The sequence below is a fragment of the Haliotis rubra genome, unplaced genomic scaffold (assembly GCF_003918875.1).
Source record: "Haliotis rubra isolate DU_JTF1 unplaced genomic scaffold, ASM391887v1 Scf293, whole genome shotgun sequence".
NCBI lineage: Eukaryota > Metazoa > Mollusca > Gastropoda > Lepetellida > Haliotidae > Haliotis > Haliotis rubra.
In genome coordinates this window covers 1,207,720-1,230,018 of record NW_025766961.1, presented here as the reverse complement: position 1 = coordinate 1,230,018, position 22,299 = coordinate 1,207,720, and the positions used below count along the sequence as shown (strand labels likewise).

The 22,299-nt window shown below is 41.6% G+C and overlaps 1 protein-coding gene across 1 annotated transcript in view; it reads right to left on the bottom strand.

Moving 5' to 3' along the window:
* Positions 1 to 22,299, bottom strand: part of LOC124282143 (dnaJ homolog subfamily C member 13-like) — a 303,611-nt gene that overhangs the window by 18,642 nt on the left and 262,670 nt on the right. Inside the window, 4 exon segments of the mRNA XM_046718113.1 lie at positions 4,434 to 4,547; positions 4,840 to 5,013; positions 13,599 to 13,778; positions 14,209 to 14,325. Coding sequence (XP_046574069.1) covers positions 4,434 to 4,547; positions 4,840 to 5,013; positions 13,599 to 13,778; positions 14,209 to 14,325 — 585 coding nt within the window.

Sequence of the window (22,299 nt, the reverse complement as noted above, 5' to 3'; positions counted from 1 at the left end):
GGAAACAATATACGAAATTTCAAGGACATACAAAGAATTCAAACACAATAGAATAGTTTGAATTTACTTTTAGGCATCATTACGTTGTCATGTTTCATATACTGAAACATAATGTATAAACACAAGTAATTATACATCCAAGCTCGAATAGATTAAACATCTTTGAACTTACTAATTTGAAGTTTACTGAATTGTAACTAGTTGTTTTCCATAATCTAAAGTTAAGTAATGTTACCTAAGCGAATATAAAGTGATAAGTCGCTACTTTGCATCGAATACATATATACATGTCAGTGTTATTACAACAATGAAATGTTTTACTACGTTTGTTACAAAAGACAGTAAGTTGGTAATTCAAAACATTGTCACACATGGACAGAAGTAATATCATAAGTTATTACATGTAAGCCATACAAAGGTATTTCAAGCATTTTGTTCAAGCTGTTGAAAGTTTCATGTTGATTTGAATTGTCAGTTTTCTATGCAATTTACATGAGCATTCTGTAAAACGTTTGTTTTTATCTGTGTAATTATCAAATCCGGTGCAATTATCCGTGTATCAATCAACTCAGTCTCTATTGATCCATTGTCAATAAAAGCTGGACAGTATATCAGTTACGGTATCGATACACATCGCATTATAATCATTCAAGCAGATTACAGTAATGAGATAATTGAGCGCCTCTTCGACCTTGAAATAATAACAGCCTCCGGTAGAATGCATATGTAGTTACGTCCTTGTTGAAAGGTTTGTCCGTGACAAGTGTAAAATAAACAGATCGCTGTTATATCATTGGACATCTTGCTTTATGGAGTCACGCCCTCTCTGTGATGTTTATACATGCATGCACATCTGTAATCTTATGAACCTCGTTTGCATTCAGTAAAGATATAGGCACGCCCACCTTCATAAATATTGGGGGTGGGGGTGTCAACTGCAAGTTTATACACTATAATAATTCAGAATAGTGTCACCTCGCGTGAATTCTGTAATGCGTGTACTCTAGTTTGGATAGTCATTCGTATCAAGGTGAAGATTATATTTACATGTACAGCAAACCATTATGTTTTATGTACTAGTTGTGTGCATAAAATGTATATGAAAATAAATACTACCTCTACTCAGTGGTTGGATTTCAATCGCTTTGTTTTACTTATCGAAAAACACTAAAATGAGGACAAATAAACTCGCCAAAGTGACTATCTACTCCTATTTGTCTTATGTGTATATTTCATACATCGTTACCAGTGTGTACGTTTACAATACACAAACTGTTACATGATAGCTTGAGTTGATAAAGCCGAAACCCAGCATATTGACTGGTCAAGGATATAGCCAATAACCAATCTCTATCCAAGCTGCTGAGTGACCAAACGTGCTCTTCAAAATTTCATGCGCCCGTCACCTGTCCTTTCCTCTGTGACAGGTATCTCATGATACGATTGGTCGCAGATAACATATGACCAGCCACTATACTGAACAGTTGAGATACCAGTGTGTATGTTTACAATACACAAACTGTTACATGATAGCTTGAGTTGATAAAGCCGAAACCCAGCATATCAACTGGTCAAGGATATAGCCAATAACCAATCTCTATCCAAGCTGCTGAGTGACCAAACGTGCTCTTCAGAAATTTCGCCCACGCCCCGTCACCTGTCCTTTCCTCTGTGACAGGTATCTCATGATACGATTGGTCGCAGATAACATATGACCAGCCACTACATTGAACAGTTGAGATACCGAACGTTCTATTCGGGAAATTTGATGACGCCCTATCACGTGACTCTTTGTTTTATGTCTATGCAAGGAATATGTAGTATACATTTTGTATATGTATGTTTGTATGGTCACGTATGTTTTCTGCATTAAATCTGTATGAAACAAGAAGACAAAGTCATCAATATCCCCCGCAATGGCAAAATACTCTTCATGATTATGTCTACGAGTTATGATTATGTCAAATATTTAGGTGTGTACATAGAAAAGTGGAAGGAGAGTATTGAAAGGGTTTAAAAGTTCTGCTCCAGAAAGGAGCACTATCACCAATTTCAGTCTAAGTCAAACTTGTTGCCATGGAAATGCCAAATATTATTTTATTCAGAATTCCAAAACTACCAAAAGGCACAAGTACACCACCAGATCTATCTATGTGCCAAGTTTGGTGAAGAAATAGTGAACGGTTTTAGAGTTCAGCTCAGGAAAAGAGCCCTACTACCAATTTCAGGCTAAGTCAAACTTGTTGCCATGGAAACGCCAAAAATATTTAATTCAGAATTCCAAAACTACCAAAAGGCACAAGTACACCACCAGATCTATCTATGTGCCAAGTTTGGTGACGACATATTGAACGGTTTTAGAGTTCTGCTCCGGAAAAGAGCACTACCACCAATTTCAGTCTAAGTCAAACTTGTTGCCATGGAAACGCCAAAAATATTTAATTCAGAATTCCAAAACTACCAAAAGGCACCAGTACACCACCAGATCTATCTATGTGCCAAGTTTGGTGAAGACACATTGAACGGTTTTAGAGTTCTGCTCCATAAAAGAGCACTACCACTAATTTCATTCTAAGTCGAACTTGTTGCCATGGAAACGCCAAAAATATTTAATTCAGAATTCCAAAACTACCAAAAGGCACCAGTATACCACCAGACCAATCTATGTGTCAAGTTTGGTGAAGAAATAGTGAACGGTTTTAGAGTTCTGCTCCGGAAAAGTGTACTACCACCAATTTCAGGCTAAGTCAAAACTTGTTGCCATGGAAACGCCAAAAATATTTTATTCAGAATTCCAAAACTACCAAAAGGCACCAGTACACCACCAGATCTATCTATGTGCCAAGTTTGGTGAAGAAATAGTGAACGGTTTTAGAGTTCTGCTCCGGAAAAGAGCACTACCACTCATTTCATTCTAAGTCGAACTTGTTGCCATGGAAACACCAAAAATATTTTATTCAGAATTCCAAAACTACCAAAAGGCACCAGTACAGCACAAGACCAATCTATGTGCCAAGTTTGGTAAAGAAATAGTGAACGGTTTTATAGTTCTGCTCCGGAAAAGAGCACTACCACCAATTTCAGGCTAAGTCAAACTTGTTGCCACAGAAACGCCAAAAATATTTTATTCAGAATTCCAAAACTACCAAAAGGCACCAGTACACCACCAGATCTATCTATGTGCCAAGTTTGGTGAATAAATATTGAATGGTTTTAGAGTTCTGCTCCGGAAAAGACAAATGTGCACAGACGGACGGACGGACGGACAGACGCACGCACGCACGCGACGCATACGACGACGACGCGATACGCGACGGACGGAGTCCATTTTAATACCCCCCGCAAAACGCGTTGCGGGGGATAATAAAGTGCAATGCTATGAATGTGCTTTGTGCTAGTCACAGACTAGCGTTATAGTACTTTCATTAAAATAATTCGTAAACACAAGAAATGTATCGGCAAAACCGCTATTTTCGTCGAAGATTATAAAGGATGAAAGTAAATTCTTCTTTACAGTATGTCATTGTCATAGATGTTTTGTAAATTTAAACCTCACACAATGATATAAGAGAGAGAATTTGTTAACGTGTGTCTCATCTGTTACATACAAAGAATACATGTGTATGCATATTGTGATAAAATATAAATGTACAAGCCGACAAAAGGTCTACAAGAGAAACTTGCAATAAAATTACATAAAGCTTGCAATACACGACATGTATTCACACCTGATTTCTTTCAACATATATCTTTATGACACAATTAAACAATCAGGACTTGTTTGTACTACTAGACAGTTTCCTGTGATCCCCGAAACCTGCCAGGGAAATCAGGTGTGACTAGCACTAATTAGTCTCGGCACAGAGAGTGGGCAATCAGCGAGGGCTTCCAGGTGTCGAGTTGTGATGGGGCTCTCAGGCTTAATGTGTTAAACCTCTTGAATCATTGGTGGCAACAATTTGTAAAAGTTTCAGATGATGTTCCAGGAAATTCATCTTCGAGAAATTAAGATGCAGGTTTCAAAAGTAAAACAGAGTCAAACTAAATATGTTATCCAGTGTAGTCTATTTTGGATTCCAACATGTTGTACAAACTGGGTTGTCATCATTGGTGGGAACTGACTACAGGCAAGACCTACTGGCCATGACCTCAGCTGACTTTCAGTTTTGTGAGGAAACACAACTAAATGTGAACAGGAATGCTTCATACTTTACATGGGCTGGAAATAGAGTTGTTAAGTGCTCAGAGATTGATAAGGAGACCTGGGGACAGACAAATGACTAATACCCATGTCATCAGCTCATGTCTTGAAACAGTGTCATTGAGTTTTGTCTATGCTATTCCCATCATGTTAAGCTTACATAGCAGAGGGCTACAGACACAAAAGGACACAAACACTTTGCTAAAAACTGACAAGAAGAGAAAGGACTTACAGTTTTGATCATCATTTGTTGTTGGTCAGCCAGGTACTCACTCAACTGTGCACGTGTGGCATTGTCCCAGATAAGATAGGGATTCTCAGTGTTACTGTTGAGAATCTTCAGTATCTACAAAAAATAAAACTTTTGTTAATGTTTAGACAAAGTCTCCGGCTAACGCTAATTAAAAACAACATAATTTGTTCTGACAGAAGTAAATGCATGAATAGGTTACTATAAAAAAACAATAAAACTTGCGTTATTATTTCCTATTTACCAAAAACAAACAACTAGCAAGCATTATTTTGGTTTGCTGAAATTCATGACTGATACTTATATGGTCTTAAGTGAAACCCTAAGTAATTTGTATCAATCATACAGATGCTTCCAGTGATATCATTATGAGATAGACATTACATACCTCTGCTGGCTGTTCATTGGACAATTTTCTGGCCATGTAGGGTGTCAACATAGCACCAAGTGACTTCTTGACGGTTGGGTTGTCAGGACTTGACAATGGACTTTCATTGTTGTAGTAGCCACCTAACCTTGCACAAGCTCGGATACTCAGTCGAGCCAATTCATTTGCTATTTCCTGAAACAAATTTTGTTAACAGTATAATTATTAATGGCAAGACGTATGTGAAAATTTCACTTCCATTCGTACATGACTGGAAACAAACATGTTTTCAGATGGCCCATGCCAACATTTGTCAGGGACAGCTATCGACATGAATGTAAAACTCAGTTGCTTTCACTTCTTCCTTGGTTTCACAGGAACAAGTTAGGCATTTTCTATATTGAACAATAATACTGGTACCGTAGTATCTCCAGGCCAAATGGAAAGAACAAAATATTTGATTGTATAATTAAGAAGGGACTGACTTCTGAAAATGATATCCAAAAGTAGAGATGTGAAAAACTTGTACATCATCAACAAAGATAACAATTCTTTTAGAATACTACCTCATTGCCTTTCACCTGAAACTTGTTTTTGAGTCCACAGGTTTACAAATCTCAAGTACAATGGGCAACAATCCTCAGTTATTCCCCCTTCCCACTTCACCAATAGATGATGCTAATCATTACAGTCCTAAGAACCAGAACTTCATCTGTGGGGCCTTGACTGATCGGATGTGTTGCCTGTATCTGGAGCTGTGGAGAGGAGGCAGAGTTTAAGGTCTGACGAAATTTCCTGTCTTCTTCTGACTTGAGCCTTCCTCACATTTCCTTCTGAACTATTTCCACTGACGGTAACTATTATCCATATGATGACTTCACTGACTTGCGTCTGACAGGCTTCCTATCACCTGTGTGGTCCACAGCCTCACAGTTATCCATATGATGACTTCACAGACTTGCGTCTGACAGGCTTCTTATGACCTGTGTGGTCCACACCCTCACAGTTATCAATATGATGACTTCACAGACTTGCGTCTGACAGGCTTCCTATGACCTATGTGGTCCACACCCTCACAGTTATCCACATGATGACTTCACTGACTTGCGTCTGACAGGCTTCCTATCACTGACTTGCGTCTGACAGGCTTCCTATCACCTGTGTGGTCCGCAGCCTCACAGTTACCCATATGATGACTTCACTGACTTGCGTCTGACAGGCTTCCTATCACCTGTGTGGTCCATGATCTCACAGTTATCCATATGATGACTTCACTGACTTGCGTCTGACAGGCTTCCTATCACCTGTGTGGTCCACACCCTCACAGTTATCCATATGATGACTTCACTGACTTGCGTATGACAGTCTTCCTATCACCTGTGTGGTCCACACCCTCACAGTTATCCATATGATGACTTCACTGACTTGCGTCTCACAGGCTTCCTATGACCTGTGTGGTCCACGCCCTCACAGTTATCCATATGATGACTTCACCGACTTGCGTCTGACAGGCTTCCTATGACCTGTGTGGTCCACACCCTCACAGTTATCCATATGATGACTTCACTGACTTGCGTCTGACAGGCTTCCTAGCACCTGTGTGGTCCACACCCTCACAGTTATCCATATGATAACTGCACTGACTTGCATCTGACAGGCTTCCTATCACCTGTGTGGTCCACACCCTCACAGTTATCCATATGATAACTGCACTGATTGGAATCTGAGAGGCTCCTTTGGCCTGTGCGGTACCTGTGTGCAGTCTGTAGGAAACATCCTGTATGGTTGCTTGGTCCATGGAGTCCGTGCAGTCCATGAGTCCAGGTCTGTAACAGCACGTCTTGGATACCTCCTCAGATAAGGTTATGGTGTCTGAAGGCATGCCTGCCCCTCACTTTGGATCTGTACATGGCCTCCTGGCTGCAGCTGTAGAGTCATGCTCATCTTGCAATAAGGCTGAGATATGGTCAAAAAGTCCTTGAATTAGGTCACCAATGGGCCTGAGTGCTGCTCCATGATATATCTCATGGCAGGTGCAATGTCCAGTGTAGCTTGTTGATGTAGATCCAAATCAAAACGGGTAATGAATGAACATACCATCTGGACACATTCCCAACAGTCATAATGTGGCTCATGAGGGAACATGAGTTTACTGCAATCAGGGCATTTATTATTGTCTGATGTTGAGGCTGAAATACACTTAGATACCTCAGATTTATCCATGATGAGAATATTTTGAAAGGTATTTGCAAACCCTAAGAATTACAAAACAATTCTCAGAAACAAGGAAGCATGTGCTCAAGTATCCCACAAAGGAAATTGTGAGGTTTCCCCTGTATTTACTTTATAAACCAGACCTCAGAAACAAGTTTCAGGAAAGAACGCAATCAAGTGCTAGAGTTACTTTTTAGTAAGAATTGTTATACATTTGGCTGCTAATGTTTTCTCACAACTAACTGTAACAGTTATCTGCATTTCAGAATTTCTTATGTCATTCGTAATCATAAAGTAACCTAGAATAATTGATTGTATTATTGTATGTATTTTTACAGTAGATTGATAGGGAATGAAGCAATTAATGATTTTTGTGAACTTACTATTATATAGATCATGTGACATTCCACTATCCACTATTCACACTATCCACCAATGGGAGTCTCAGCCTTGAGACAAGTAGACTTGGTATTTAAACATAAAACCAATGCTGCTTTGTGGCCTTGTTCAGAGAACTAAATTTTAGCAGAGGTGAAATTACAATTACAGTTACACATAATACCTACATATTGTAAAGCTATTAACTATATTATCATGGGACCCTCTATTATCGCGGTAGTTAATGTTGTCGCCATCAAGATTATGAACGGCTACTGACATTTAGCATTTTAAATATATTTTCAGTTGACTTATGTTTAATCTTCATTTCTGTCACAAATAATTTGACACATAGTCGCAACTCGTTTAATACCATTGTGACTGTGACATGACACTGTGAAACGTTTACTAAGACAAGTAACGAATCTAAATAGTTTGATCATTAAAAAATATGTAGGAATTTCATTAACATTAGTAATATCATCATGTTTTTAACACAAACATCTGAAACTTCTATTCATTTGGATACAAGGTAACAATAATGTTACAAAAATGTAATTTTCTGAATAAAATTGATATTTTATACTTATCCTGACTCATGCTCTTTAGCTTGTCTTCTTCTTCTTACGAACATAGTGGAACACTTGTATCTCCCAATTGAAGCTCCCTTCAATGTAAAATCACTAATTAGTACTCACCACGAGTTGCCTCCCTCTTCCTTAGCGCGGGAAAGGAGGTGCCACCCTCTGGCCTCATGCTTCATTCTCTCCTGATATAGCGAGCCCAACACTTGAATTTACAGGGAAATCCAAAGTGTTATGTGGGGAGGATGGGAGGGCTTACCTCATGAGTCAGGATAAGTATAAAATATCAATTTTATTCAGAAAATTACATATTTTTCCTTATCCTGATTCATGCTCTTTTGCTTGTAGAATCCTACGGAAACGGAGGTGGGAAAATCAGAATACTTTGGATTTAAATAATTAGTGATTTATATATATATATGTAATAACCCCCTACGGGAACTTCATAATGGCACTGAATTAGGATAATTCCTGCTACTATAAACCATAAGTTTACCAGCTGCCATAGATGGGGTACTACAATAATATACTATGATAATAGCAGTAATGATATAAAAGCGACTCCAAAATGGAGAAGCTACCCAACTGTACATAAACATCAGTACTGGGCTTAAGACTAAGTAGACTTAAGATATGTATATAATTAGCCCTAAAACTCCGTAGAGTTATAAGCTAGATGATACTGTTATGAAATAAGCAGTAAAAATCTCGTAAGATTGACTTATCTTCTCCGAGGGACTGTCAACTGCTGTGCGAGGACCATGGGACCGAAATGGTGAATACCTGAGACGTCCTCGGTGGTGATATCTCTCAGATAGTGATTAGCAAACACCATGTCGGATTTCCAAAAGCAGCCCTCCATAATGGTATTTAATGAGCAGTTACCGTGTAGAGCGAGAGTGGAAGCCAGTGCTCTGATCTCATGTGGATTAGATGCTCTTGGAGGGTCGAGTCCTGCAGCATTGTAGGCGCGAAGTATTACAGTTCTTATCCATATTGATATGGTGGTACGAGAGACTTCGGTCTGAGTCGCTGTCGATAGAGGGATGAATAATCGTTTGAGATGTTGTCGCCTCGTTTTCGATTGTCGTAAATAGATTTTGAGAGCTCTGACTGGGCATAAAGATAGGGCCAGCGTATCTTGAGATCCAAGAATTGAGGAGAGTGCGGGAACATGGAATAATCTGTCTGGTTGACCTGGCAATTGATTCTTGGCGATGAAATCCCATCGTAGTCCCATGTGCACAATGTTTTGATTGTCGTCAAACCGTATTCTCTCATAATCTAGTGCGTGAATTTCTGACATCCTGGTTGCCGTTGCTAGGGATAACAGGAACAATGTTTTCTGTGAGAGAAATTCAAAAGTTGTTGATTCCAGTGGTTCATAAGCCTCACTTGTAAGGTGTTGGAGCACTATATTTAGATCCCATGCTGGAGCGTGGAACTTCTGTTTCTGATCCTCCAATCGGAATGCACGTAGTAAGGCCAGTAACTCTGGTATTTTGGTTAACTTGACACCCGTTCTCATAGTTATCACAGAACTAAGAGCGGCAAGATATGTTGACAATGTCGAGCCTATTAAATGTTTATTTTGGCGTAAGTAACACAGATAGTCAGCCACTTGTGGATGTGTAGCATTTCTCGCTGTAAATCCCTTTTTTCCTGCGTAAGTTTCGAAGCTGTGCCACTTGTCGTCGTACAAGTTAGGTGTAGAATAGCGTAAAGCAAGTGTGACTGCTTTCGCCGCTCTGGCTGAATAACCTCTCTTGTTTTAGACATACTTTAATACAGTCCATACGTGAAGTTGGAATGCTTCTGGCTTTCCGTGCGCTTGTTTGGTGTGAGGATGTATTAGTAGATTCGAGCGCTTTGGTAGCTCTAGTGTTGGTTGTCCGATTTCTTGAATTAGAATGGGAAACCATGTTCTCGCTGGCCAGTAGGGCGCGACCAAAATCAGTTGGAGGCTCTGTGTTTTTCTGATTTTCTGTAACACTTGTGGGATTAACGTTGGCGGCGGAAACGTTGAGGCCCTTCCAGGATATGCTTAGAGCGTCCGTTGCCCACGCTTGTGGATCCGGGACTGGTGATACGAATGTTGTTGGCTGATTGTTGAAGCGAGTGGCGAATAGATCTATTAGCGGAGCTCCTATTTTCTTGATAATCTGTGCAAAGATTTCTGTGTGGAGCATCCATTCTGTCGGTGACGGTAGATGTGGCCGAGAGAGTGCGTCTGCTAGTACATTCTTGGCTCCGGGAATGTGACATGCTCTGACATGTAAGTTGACATCGTCGATTAGATCGAACAGTTGAAAGCAAAAAGTCAATAGGTTCAGTGATCTCGTTGAGCCTTGTTTGTTCACATAAAACGCCACTGTTGAGTTGTCGGTGTGAATCATCAGATGCGCCTTCTGTAGAATGGTGCTCCAATGTAGTATGGCATTGATTACAGCTTTCATCTCTAGCATGTTTATGTGGAGCTTGCTTTCTTGCTGATTCCATAACCCTGATGCCGTCCGGTTGGCGAGATGAGCTCCCCAACCTTGGAGCGACGTGTCTATAAAGAGATGGGTTTTGAATTCCGGCTCTGTTAAATAAATGCCTTCGCAGACATTCGACCTCCTGGTCCACCATAGTAGATGAGGTCTGATGTGTTTCGGTAGACTGAATGGTTGTAGGTCGTTGAGATGAGCATTGATGAAGACCTGTAACGGACGTAACTGTAGTCTGCCTCTGACTGTCATGTCTTGGGCTGACGTGAGGAGACCCAACAGACTCTGCCATAGTCGTAGTGGTAGCGGAGAGAGTAAGGCTTGTGGGAGCCTCTGTGAAGTCTGCCTGATGACGCTGGCTAGCGTGTCCATCGACTTTATCATAAGGACTTCTCTAGAATCCTTGGTGACTTCCTTAGAGACTTTGTCTATTCCTCCATCGAAGATGGATGGCGTAGACCACGGGGCTGTATAGAGTGGAGCTGTAAACTGCTCACCCCAGCTGCAGGAAGCGAGGAGGCCTTGACGACGAGCCAGGGTTAGTGCTGCAGAGACTGATGTGAGATGATCCGTTAGAAACTGCTGGTCCTTCTTTTGCATAAGTAGGGCCGAGTAGACCATTCTGTCATCCTCAGATGTCGAATCTCGAAATCTGGATATAAGAGTCTCATTGATCGTTCTAGATCTATTAAGGCCGAAAAACATTCGCCTTGTCATGGTTTCTATCTGAACCAGCTTGCGATCGTCAATCTTATAGTTCTTATTCTTGACATCGTTGATCACTTTGTAGTTGTCATCGATCTCTTGTGCCTTGAAAAAGGGGTCCATATTATGAGTTGCAAACTTCTTAGCGTTGAACTGTGGTAAGTGTGGCGCTTGGACTTTAGTGGCTTTATGGAAGGCTGTGTCCAGATTCTGTGGGACCATAGCAATCGGGTCGATCGGGGGTAGGGTGATGTTGTCTGCATCGTCCTCCCTCATCACGTAAGTGTGTGCCGGATTACCGTTCTTAGACGGTGAGGCTAGGTCTAGGTTATTCACCATCCAATAGCGTATCTCAGCGTCTGAGAATATGATGCCTCCATCATCTTCTATAACGGGATCGCTTATAAGAGGTTGATGCTCTTCCGATGGTGACCTGTATGGATCTATCTCTGTGCAGGACGAGGACACCGGTGACCTGACTGGGGACCACCGTGAAGACTTATGCGATGCGGCGAACGGTGTGGTGACCTGCAAGGTGATCGGCGAGGTGGACGACGAGGTGATCGGCGTGGAGAACGGCGAGGAGATCGTCTTGGTGAACGAGCTGACGAGCTGTGTCTAAATGGTGACCTTCGCGGCGATCTATGTTGCGAACGTTGATAGCTTTCGCGAAGCTCTTGGAGAATCCCTCGATGGCCTTCTAGACGAAGATAAATTGGAGCCTGTAACTGGTGCCCTTCGTGGAGACCTTCGCGAAGCGTCATCTGAGTCCGGTCCTGGGGAGCGACGACTTGACCTTCGCGAAGGCTGAGGGTCCGAGTCCGAGTCCAGGGATGAGATGATCTTTTCTTTCGAGCTTCCTCGTGCGTGTTGATCATCAAGGTCCGAGGTAGATGACGATCTAGACGTCCTTCGCAAAGGCCTTCGCGAAGGCTGTACATCTGGGTCCTTCGCCGAGGTGGTCTGTGACTTCCTTCGCGGAAGTGGCATCGTAGTGGCCTCTACGTTGACGGGGGGTCCCTGTGGGGTGTCGTCTACGTTGGAGCCTTCGCGAAGGCTCAGGCTCTGGGCTGGTTGTCTCTCCAGTCTGTATCGGTCCTCCATCATCTTCATGATCTGCCGCATCAGGTCGTCTGGGATGGTCTGTGAAGATGTAGTCGGTGCCCTCTCTGCGTTGGTAACGACGGGCCCTCAGGAAGATCGTCCGACATCAGCGTTGGTACATCAGGCTGCATGGCGATCTGCGCTGATGTCACTGTTGCCGACACTGGTCGTTTCTTGTGGCGTAGATCGGGTATGATGATCGGCTGATCATCATACAGGCCCAGTTCTCGGCGGGAACAATCTCGGCTGAGAAGGTTCTAGACTTTGTTGATTTCCCCTTGGAGGTAGATGCTGCCCTGGGGGTACGGAGTCTGCGTTGAGATGATGTCGAAAACCTCTTAGACTTTGGCTGCGACGACGGGATGTCTGGGGATGCAGGACACTTCATGGAGACGGCGGACTGAGTCCCACGCCTCTCCTCCCAGGGTAACTCTAGCGGAACACCAGACAGGAGGGGGTCGTCCGACAGCAGCTGACTGGCTAGGGGTTCCGATGAATCGGCCATGGCTAAACCTTGTTTGCGTGATCTATCTGCTGCACGTCTCAAGACGCAAAGATAATATTTATTAAATGCAGAATTAGACAGATTAATACAATAACTGCAACGTGAAGGCGCTCTCACATCCTGCTCACTGGGCGAAGAAGGAGAGAGTGAAGCATGAGGCCAGAGGGTGGCGCCTCCTTTCCCGCGCTAAGGAAGAGGGATGCAACTCGTGGTGAGTACTAATTAGTGAGTTAACATTGAAGGGAGCTTCAATTAGGGAGATACAAGTGTTCCACTATGTTCGTAAGAAGAAGAAGACAAGCAAAAGAGCATGAGTCAGGATAAGGAAAAATTATTGTTTTTCCGCCTTAATACGTACCTTACAAGTTCCTGCCGTGTGTAGAGTGAAGTTGCATAATACGTCACTTCCAGTTATATTTTTAGCACGGAAAATATGCAAATGACCTTATAGTTGTCGCAGGATTACTCTTGACGAAGTAAGTTTTGATTCATACTAGATGTAATGTCAGTAGGGGTCATACTAGTTTCAAAATGTTCTAGAACTTACTGAAAAGATGAATGCTTTAAATATTTCTACGATGAGACATGACATTCCGATGAAATAAATGACTTTTTCAAGAGCGATGAATATATTTTACATAATTTGCATATGTAAACAGCCGATGCGGGGCGTGGTGTTTCTGCTTTCCCGATGTTTTCACATGCTGCGATAATAGGGAGCCCACGATAATAGAGAGTCCCATGATGGAAATATTTCTTCATAACTTCCCTGAAAAAGTGTGTGGAAAATCTAAAGCGAACCTGTTGATTGCTCTCCCCACTCTTCTGCACACCACCCTCTTCTAGAGTGTAGTCATAATTGAAGAGGTACAGAAGAAGATGCCAGAGTATGCCAGCTTGATGGAGGTTGGTTTGAAGCCAGAAGTCCACACAGAATGCACTCACACTCTCACATACAACACAGCATAGCTTTGTCAGGTTCTGCAATAACAGAACACATGAATCAAACAGAACATGTCAAAAACGTATTAGCAATGTGACATACCTCATATATAATGACAACAGTCTTAACCCTGCACTTGGAAACAAACATCAATTGTCAGCTGACGTGATGGCTGATATGTACAATAACAAACACTCAAATGGATGACAACCTTGGAGCTAGTAGGACAAGTAGGATGATACTTGTATGCTGCTTCACTGACTCTCACCCTGTTGCATGTAATATACGACCAATGTGGTGGGGGTACATGTCATATTGTGGTATGCCTAACATGAGTGTGGTCTTCTTCCCTTACAATATTCCCATGTCAGCTGGAAAAGTTACAAATAATAATTTCACACTATTCAGAGGCAACCTCAATAATATTTTTATGTGAGAATTAATAATGTACTAAGAATGCAGTTTTACCTTGTAATACAATATTCTGCAGAGATCTTTGATGATGGAAGACACTTCTTGAATCTTTTCCCTGCAACCTTCAAACTGAGAGGCCACTGCATAGCTCTTGGCAACATATATGCAGACCTGAAACCACAAGACATTTACATCAATCCACGCTACAATGGAATCTGTCGTCTGTAGTCCTGGTATGACTGTTTTGGAAACATATTTCCTCTGAATCATTATTCTCTGTTTATATATCATATTAGGATAAACAGAGGGAAGAGTTTGGAGAAATGGCAACAAGACTGAATGTTATAGGCTGTACATATGATATGTACTACTAAAAGCCTGCTATAAATCGCCACAAAGTCATACATTTAATTATGTGCACCTGCTGAAAAAGCCAACGACTATGTCAATTGGAAGCATGATGAAGTAACAAAAGCCCTTTGTCATGTGAAGCACAATACCAACAAAAAATCATGTGACCAATAATCAAACATCAAAATTTGAGTATCTGATCAAACTGAAAAGTCAAATATTCCTGAATACACAATTCTGTGTAAAACAATAACAAGTCTCAGTAGTGCTGAGTCATCCATGTGATGGATGGTTGCCAAGTGCCAGGAGCTTGCACTATTATTATCAAGGGAAGATTGTTCCACTCCTTTGCAAAAATGTTGTTGAGCTGATTTAGTATTCCTACAAGGACAGGGTGCCCCAGGGTATCAAAGTCTTTATTTGTTTGTATGTTTTTATGATACATTCTATCATCAAACTTGATCCTTAGCAAACTTGTGAGTAGTATACTTGACTTTTAGTAACATGCGCTACAAGATACAGTCATAAATATGAAGTCATACACTCTTCCGGTGGTGTTTGGTCTTGTGCATAGAGCGCAGGTCACAAGTCGGGTAAAGATAAGCAACGTCCTTGGCACAGAGCGTCCTTGGATGGGTGACCGTGTTTGGCAGCTTGACTCCTGAGAGTATGTTTTTAGGACATTTGTCATGCCCCACAACGAAGCACTTATGTGGTCACACCTTAGGCAAGTGAGTTTGTTCAAAATTGCCTCTGTTCACCCAGCAGAAAAATGGATACCCGGTGGTATAAGTCATATGACTATTAACTGTGTAGCACCTCACAGGCAGCTTGGGTTATCTGGGGTAATAATGTCCATAGTGCTCAGGGCCCTCGCCCCCTCTACCCGCAGCCCAGACAGCGAATGGGACTTCTCCCAGGAAACACTGCCTAGTTGAACCCACCAAGAACTTTCCGGAAAATATGAAGGTTCCCCAACACTGCAGCCTTCTGCATTACCCAGAGGGTCAGAAGGGCTGTGCTCTCGGTGGAGAGCCCGGGCACTCTCCTGATCTGCCCCAAGAGATCAGGAGGTACCAAACCAAGGGCGCCGAGAACAATGGGGAGCCTGACGACATTGTACTTGGGATGCAAGCGAGACATTTCAATGGCGAGATCCGCATATTTATCATGCTTTTCCTGAATCTTGCCAATCACATTGCTGTCAAAAGGGATAGAAAATTCAATGATATAAATAAATTCATTGGCTTTATCAAAAAGGACAAGATCAGGTTTGTTGGCTGGAATTCTTCTCAGGCTGTATATGGGCCTATTCCAGAGAAGTTTAAAGCTGTCATTTTCCATGACGCCCTGGACATGTTTAGGGTCGTACCATGGATGGACATTGGAGTCAAAGCCACTGGCATGGCAGACACGGTAGTAAAAGCAATGAGCCATGCCATCATGTGTTTTAAGATATGGTGTTTGTGCCAAAGAAAGGCATCCACTGACAAGGTGTTGGACAGTCTCATTACACAATCGACATTTCGTGTCAATATTTTCTTTAAGAATCACATTTAGGCGATTGCAAGTGGGAAGTGACTGGTCCTGGGCAGCAAAAAGAAAGCCCTCAGTTTCACTTCATCCAGGGAAGGAGTCCGTTGGATTGCTATTCTGTTCCACACACTGCATGTACACACGATGCAATGGCTTCTCAGAAAAGCTTCTCCACAAATGACTGACTCTAGGAAGACTTAGTGAAGGACTTCACCTGGTTTACTCCTATCGCTTCACCGTCCAGCAGTACATTGCCATCAGGGCTGTGCAATATTACTGGTAAACCGGTATATACTGGTACAGTATCTAGCGATACGATTATCGCGATATGGTTCGAGTTCTGCACTATATTGGGTCATCCAGAGTTAGCTCTCTTTGAATTATCTGCCCTTATTTCCATAACAACAAAATGTGCTCTAACAGTGCCAAATATACTTTTATTTCTGTTGGTTTCATGTAACATTTTACAAGTGGAAGTGTCTTTAAGTGGCACCAAAAGTGCCAAATATTCTACCAAATGATTTAAGTTTTGTGGGTTTGAATGGTTTCATATGTGATGTTTTTGAGGAATTAATTTGCTTCTAATGGACCAATCTTTTAATAAAAGCAGGATTATGGTTTGTCACGATGTCAACTTCTTGTTGTGAATAACATGACGTTTCGGAGTGTATGCTTGCTCCTTCATCATATATTTTGTAGGACTGTATAATGACATTCTAGTCAAGGATCTTAGTTATTGGAGGTCACATGAGATTTTAAGCTCAAGCAGTTCACCTAAATCATGTTTTTGTTTCAGTTTGCAATAGTTTAAATTGGCGTTAAATCTGAATAAATCACTGACATACAGAAACAATTATAATTACATACTGCATTGAAGTGCATTCTGTTGAAGCAAACAACACTAACCATAAAAATCATGTTATACTATTACCTTTATCATTATGTTTGCAAAACATTGTTGTAATACAGTACTTCAATTAACATTCTACATTAAGGCTCTATATCATTTTATTTACCTATATATAAACCATTGGCATACAGCCGTACACAATGGGGACGGGGAACCTGAAAGTATGGTGTAACAGCAACTAAGAAGATGATGTCACACACAGAGAGCTATTATGAATTTTTTTATGTACGCTCTTGGACAGAAACCTTCCAGTCAATATATCACAATATGTATTGCAATATCTCTTAAATTATTGCAATATATCGCAATATGAGAATCAGGGCAGTATCCAGCCCTAACTGCCATCAATAAAATCAATCTCAAATTTCAGATTCCAACCAATGACCTTGGCATGCTTAAAATCTCTGTGGAATTCCTTGCTTTCAGCATGAGTCTCGACATGTATCACCAGAGGATCATCCGATAAATAAATATATGCAAAAGTACACAAACCCCGACCACCAGAATTGATTGGCATATATAAATGATTGAAAAAGGAACGAGGGTGGTGGGCTCTGTCATCAGATGTGATTCTTCTGGTCAGGCTGTAAAGACTCTGGGTGTCTTGTTTCGTCCAATCAACTACTCCAAAGGAATAGGAAAGGACTGGCACAGCAAAAGTATTGGTGGCTTTGACCTTGTTTCAAGCATTTAGCTCTGAGCTCAAGATTTTCTTTAAGCAAGTTTTATACTCAGCACAAAGTTGGTCTTGAAAATGGGCATTCTGGAGCTTGTCTCGAACTTGCATTCCAAGATAGGTGTAGGCCTGATCTTCCACAAGATGCTCAATAATTCCTCCCCCTTGTAACTTGACCGATCCATCATTAATTATCTTGCCACGTTTCAAATGAAGAGTATTATATTTGTCAAGCCCCAAATTTCATGCCAATATCTATAGAAAGGGGTCGACAAGGAGATCCTGTTCTTTCAAATTGGTATCTCCTTTGGCAAGGAGCTCGATGTCATCCATGTGAAGGATATGAGTAAGCAGTGTTGGGGATATGTGCTGAGGAGGTCTGGGATGGTAACCCTCCCCTTTATTGAGCAGGAAGCTCAAAGGAGCTAAAGACAAACAGAAAAGCAAAGGACTAAAGGAATCCCCCTGGAATATTCTCTTTCTGATTGGCATAGATTCTAAAGTCTGCACTTGCCCTTGTGGGTACATCTCAAGTTGAGTCGACCAGCAACTCATCAAAGACATAGTACATCAAGTAGTCACTCAGGGAGGTCATACAATGAAGAGACTTCAGAATCCATTCATGAGGGACAGAGTCGTATGCTGTTTTGTAGTCATTCCAGTACATGGAGAGGATGCGGTGATATGTTTTAGCCTCTTCCAAAATCATTTTCTGTACAAGAAGTTGATCCTTGCACCCCAACATCCCTTCCTTGCTCCCTTCTGTTCTGTATAAATTATGTCATTAGAAGAACAGGAAGATGACACAAGGTTTGTCAAACACCCTGTGAAGATTTGATATTGAGTATTCAAACAGGTGATAGGCTGGAAGTTTTTGTGATCAGTCAAGTCTCCTTTTTTGGGGAAGGAGGACTGTGCGCCCTTTGCAGAACCATGGAGGAACATCACCAGTGCCAACAAGAGAATTGAAACAGTGAAGTAATGGTGTTTGGACACAGGGGAAGAGATTCCAAAACCGGTTTTGAATGCCATAAGGCCCCTAAGCTGTATTTGATTTGGACTTTTTGATGACACTTTTCAGGCAATCTAGTGAGATGTAACAGACAAATGACCCAGTTATATTTTCATGCATTGTGTATTGTAATCATGGAACAATGGTGCCTCTAGGTTACGGTCTTATTATTATTGTGAATGAAACTGTTAATTAATCTCTTCTTGAGTAATTAGAGAATGACCCACGAGGTACGAGTGATTATGGGAAATATGTCCCGAGTGAAATTAATGTTCATTGTCCTGAGCTTTAGCAAGAGACTTGAACAATAATTTCACGAGGGATAAATATGTAATTTTCTGAGTAAAATTGATATTTCATACTTATCCTGACTCATGCTTTTTTGCTTGTCTTCTTCTTCTTTGCGAACATAGTGGAACACTTGCCTTCAATGTAAAATCACTAATTAGTACTCACCACGAGTTATCCCTTTCCTCGCAAGCGCGGGAATGAGGGCGCCACCTCCCACCATGTGCCTCACTCTCTCCTTATGTAGCGAGCCCAACACTTGAATTTACAGGGAAATCCAAAGTGTTATGTGGGGAGGACGGGAGGGCTTACCTCATGAGTCAGGATACGTATAAAATATCAATTTTACTCAGAAAATTACATATTTTTCCTTATCCTGACTCATGCTTTTTTGCTTGTAGAATCCGACGGCTATGGAGGTTGGGATATATAATACTTTGGATTTGGATAATTAGTGATTTGAATTGTAATGACTGTAATAACCCTATGGGAACTTCATAAAGGCACTGAACTGATGAATTCCTGCTGCTAACTTATCAGCTGCCATATATGGGTTATTACAATATAACTATTACAATATACTTATAATGATAAAGTATATACAACATTGGTACAAAGCTTAAGACTAGTAGACTTAAGTTGTTAATGTGATAGCATAAACTCCTTGAGTTTATAGTAATTATACTTTTATGAAGTAACCAAAGTACTAAGCTTAAGATATGCATAAACTTAAGCTATATGAGTATAGTACTGTGCTTAAGATATAATTTAACTTAAGCTATATAATAGCAAAGACTCCGTAGAGTTTGTTAGCTAATATATATATAAAATGTGACCATATTACTGAGCTTAAGATATGATGAAACTTAAGCTAAATATAATAGCAAAACTTCTAGAGTTGTTACCTAATATATTGTATGATATAATAACCATGGTACTGAGCTTAAGATAACAGATTGAACTTAAGCAAAATATATATATAGCATGTAGCTATTTAGTACTGATATCAGATAAGTATAAATCTGTAAGATTGACTTATCTTCTCCGAGGAACTGTCAAGTGTTGAGCGAGGACCATGGGACCAAAATGGTGGATACCTGAGACGTCCTTGGTGGTAATATCTCTCAGATAGTGGTTGGCAAACACCATATCGGATCTCCAGAAACATCCCTCCATTATGGTATTCAAAGAGCAGTTGCCGTGTAGAGCAAGCGTCGATGCTAGCGCTCTAATTTCATGAGGATTAGATGCTCTTGGAGGGTCGAGTCCTGCAGCCTTGTAGGCACGTAGTATGACAGTTCTGATCCAAATTGAGATAGTAGTACGTGAGACTTCCGTCTGCGTAGCTGTAGAAAGAGGGATAAATAATCTCTTGAATTTTCCTTTCCTCTGTTTGGATCGGTGGAGATATATTTTCAGTGCTCTTACTGGGCATAGTGATAGATCCATCGTATTATGAGGTCCAAGAATGGATGAGAGAGCTGGGACGTGGAATAATCTGTCTGGTTGACCTGGCCATTGGTTCTAAGCTATAAAATCCCAGCGTAGTCCCAGATGTACGATATTATGAATCTCCGACATCCTGGCAGCCGTAGCTAGCGCTAACAGGAACAAAGTTTTCTGGGTCAGTGATTCAAACGATGTAGATTCTAACGGTTCATAAGCCTCACTTGTGAGGTGTTGGAGCACTATATTTAGATCCCAAGCTGGAGCGTGAAACTTCCGCTTGTGATCCTCCAATCGGAACGCTCGTAGCAAAGCGAGTAACTCTGGGTTTTTTGTTAACTTGACGCCCGTTCTCATAGTTATGACAGAGCTTAATGCTGCAAGATAAGTGGACAAAGTTGAGCCTTTTAGATTCTTAGTTTGTCGTAGATAACATAAGTAGTCCGCCACTTGAGGATGAGTAGCATATCTGGCTGTAAATCCTTTCTTTGCAGCATAATTGACAAAACTGTGCCATTTGTCATCGTATAAGTTGCGAGTTGAGTTATGCAGTGCAAGCGTGACTGGTTTTGCCGCTCTGGCTGAATATCCTCTCTTATTCAGACATGCCTTGATACAATCCATATGTGAAGTTGGAATACTTCTGGTTTTCCGCACTTGTCTGGTGCGCGGATGTATCAATAGATTCGAGCGCCAGGAAGTTGTAGAATTGGTTGTCCGATTTCTTGAATAAGGTTTGAAACCACGCTCGCTGGCCAGTAGGGCTGACCAAAATCAGATGGAGGCTCTGGCGTTTGACTGATTTTCCGTGAAGACTTGTGGGATTAACGCTGTTGGTGGGAAAGCGTGACGCGCTGAGTCCCTCCCACGATATGCTTAGTGCGTCCGTTGCCCATGCTAGTGGGTCTGGAACTGGCGATACGAAGGTTGTCAGTTGTTTGTTGAATCGAGTGGCGAATAGGTCTACTAGTGGAGATCCTATTTCCATGATTATTTGAGTGAATATCTCTGTGTGGAGCATCCATTCTGTCGGCGACGGTAGGTGTGGCCGAGAGAGTGCGTCTGCTAATACATTCTTTGCTCCTGGAATGTGGCAAGCTCTGACATGTATGTTTAGATTGTCGATTAGATCGAATAATCGGAAACATAGGGACAGTAGGTTCGGTGTCCTTGTTGAGCCTTGTTTGTTCACATAAAATGCCACTGTCGAATTGTCTGTGTGAATCATCAACTGAGCATTCTGTAGTAAGTTGCTCCAGTGACTTATGGCGTTTATGACTGCTTGCATCTCTAGCAGGTTTGTGTGATATTTGCTCTCTTGATTGCTCCATAGGCCTGACGCTGTCTTGTAGGCGAGGTGGGCTCCCCAACCTTGTAGTGACGCTGCCTCACGAGATGTGCTTTCGATTCCGGCTCTAATAAGGAGACGCTTACGCAAACATTCAATCTCTTGGTCCACCAGAGTAGATGAGGTTTGACGTGATCTGGTAGACTGAACGGTAGAAGGTCCTCTAGATGCGTGTTGATGAGGATTTGTAACGGACGTAATTGAAGCCTGCCTCTGACTGTCAAGTCTTGAGCTGATGTGAGTAGTCCCAATAGGATCTGCCACTGTCGTAGTGGTAGCGGAGAGAGTAAGGCTTGTGGGATTAACTGTTGGATCTTGATCCATCTGTCCTCCGGGACTACTATACGATTCTGGGCTGTTAGAATTCGTATACCTAGAAATTGCAGATCTTGCGTTGGTTCTAGGTCCGACTTGAGTAGATTTACTAACCATCCTAGTTGAGCTAGTAACTTGATTATAAAGTTCAGCTGTAGTCTGAGAGGCTGTGGATCTGGATCCACTTGTATGCCGTCGTCTAGGTAAAATGCGCTGCGAAGACCTTGACGATGTAGGTATGAAACAATAGGCTTGGTCACTCT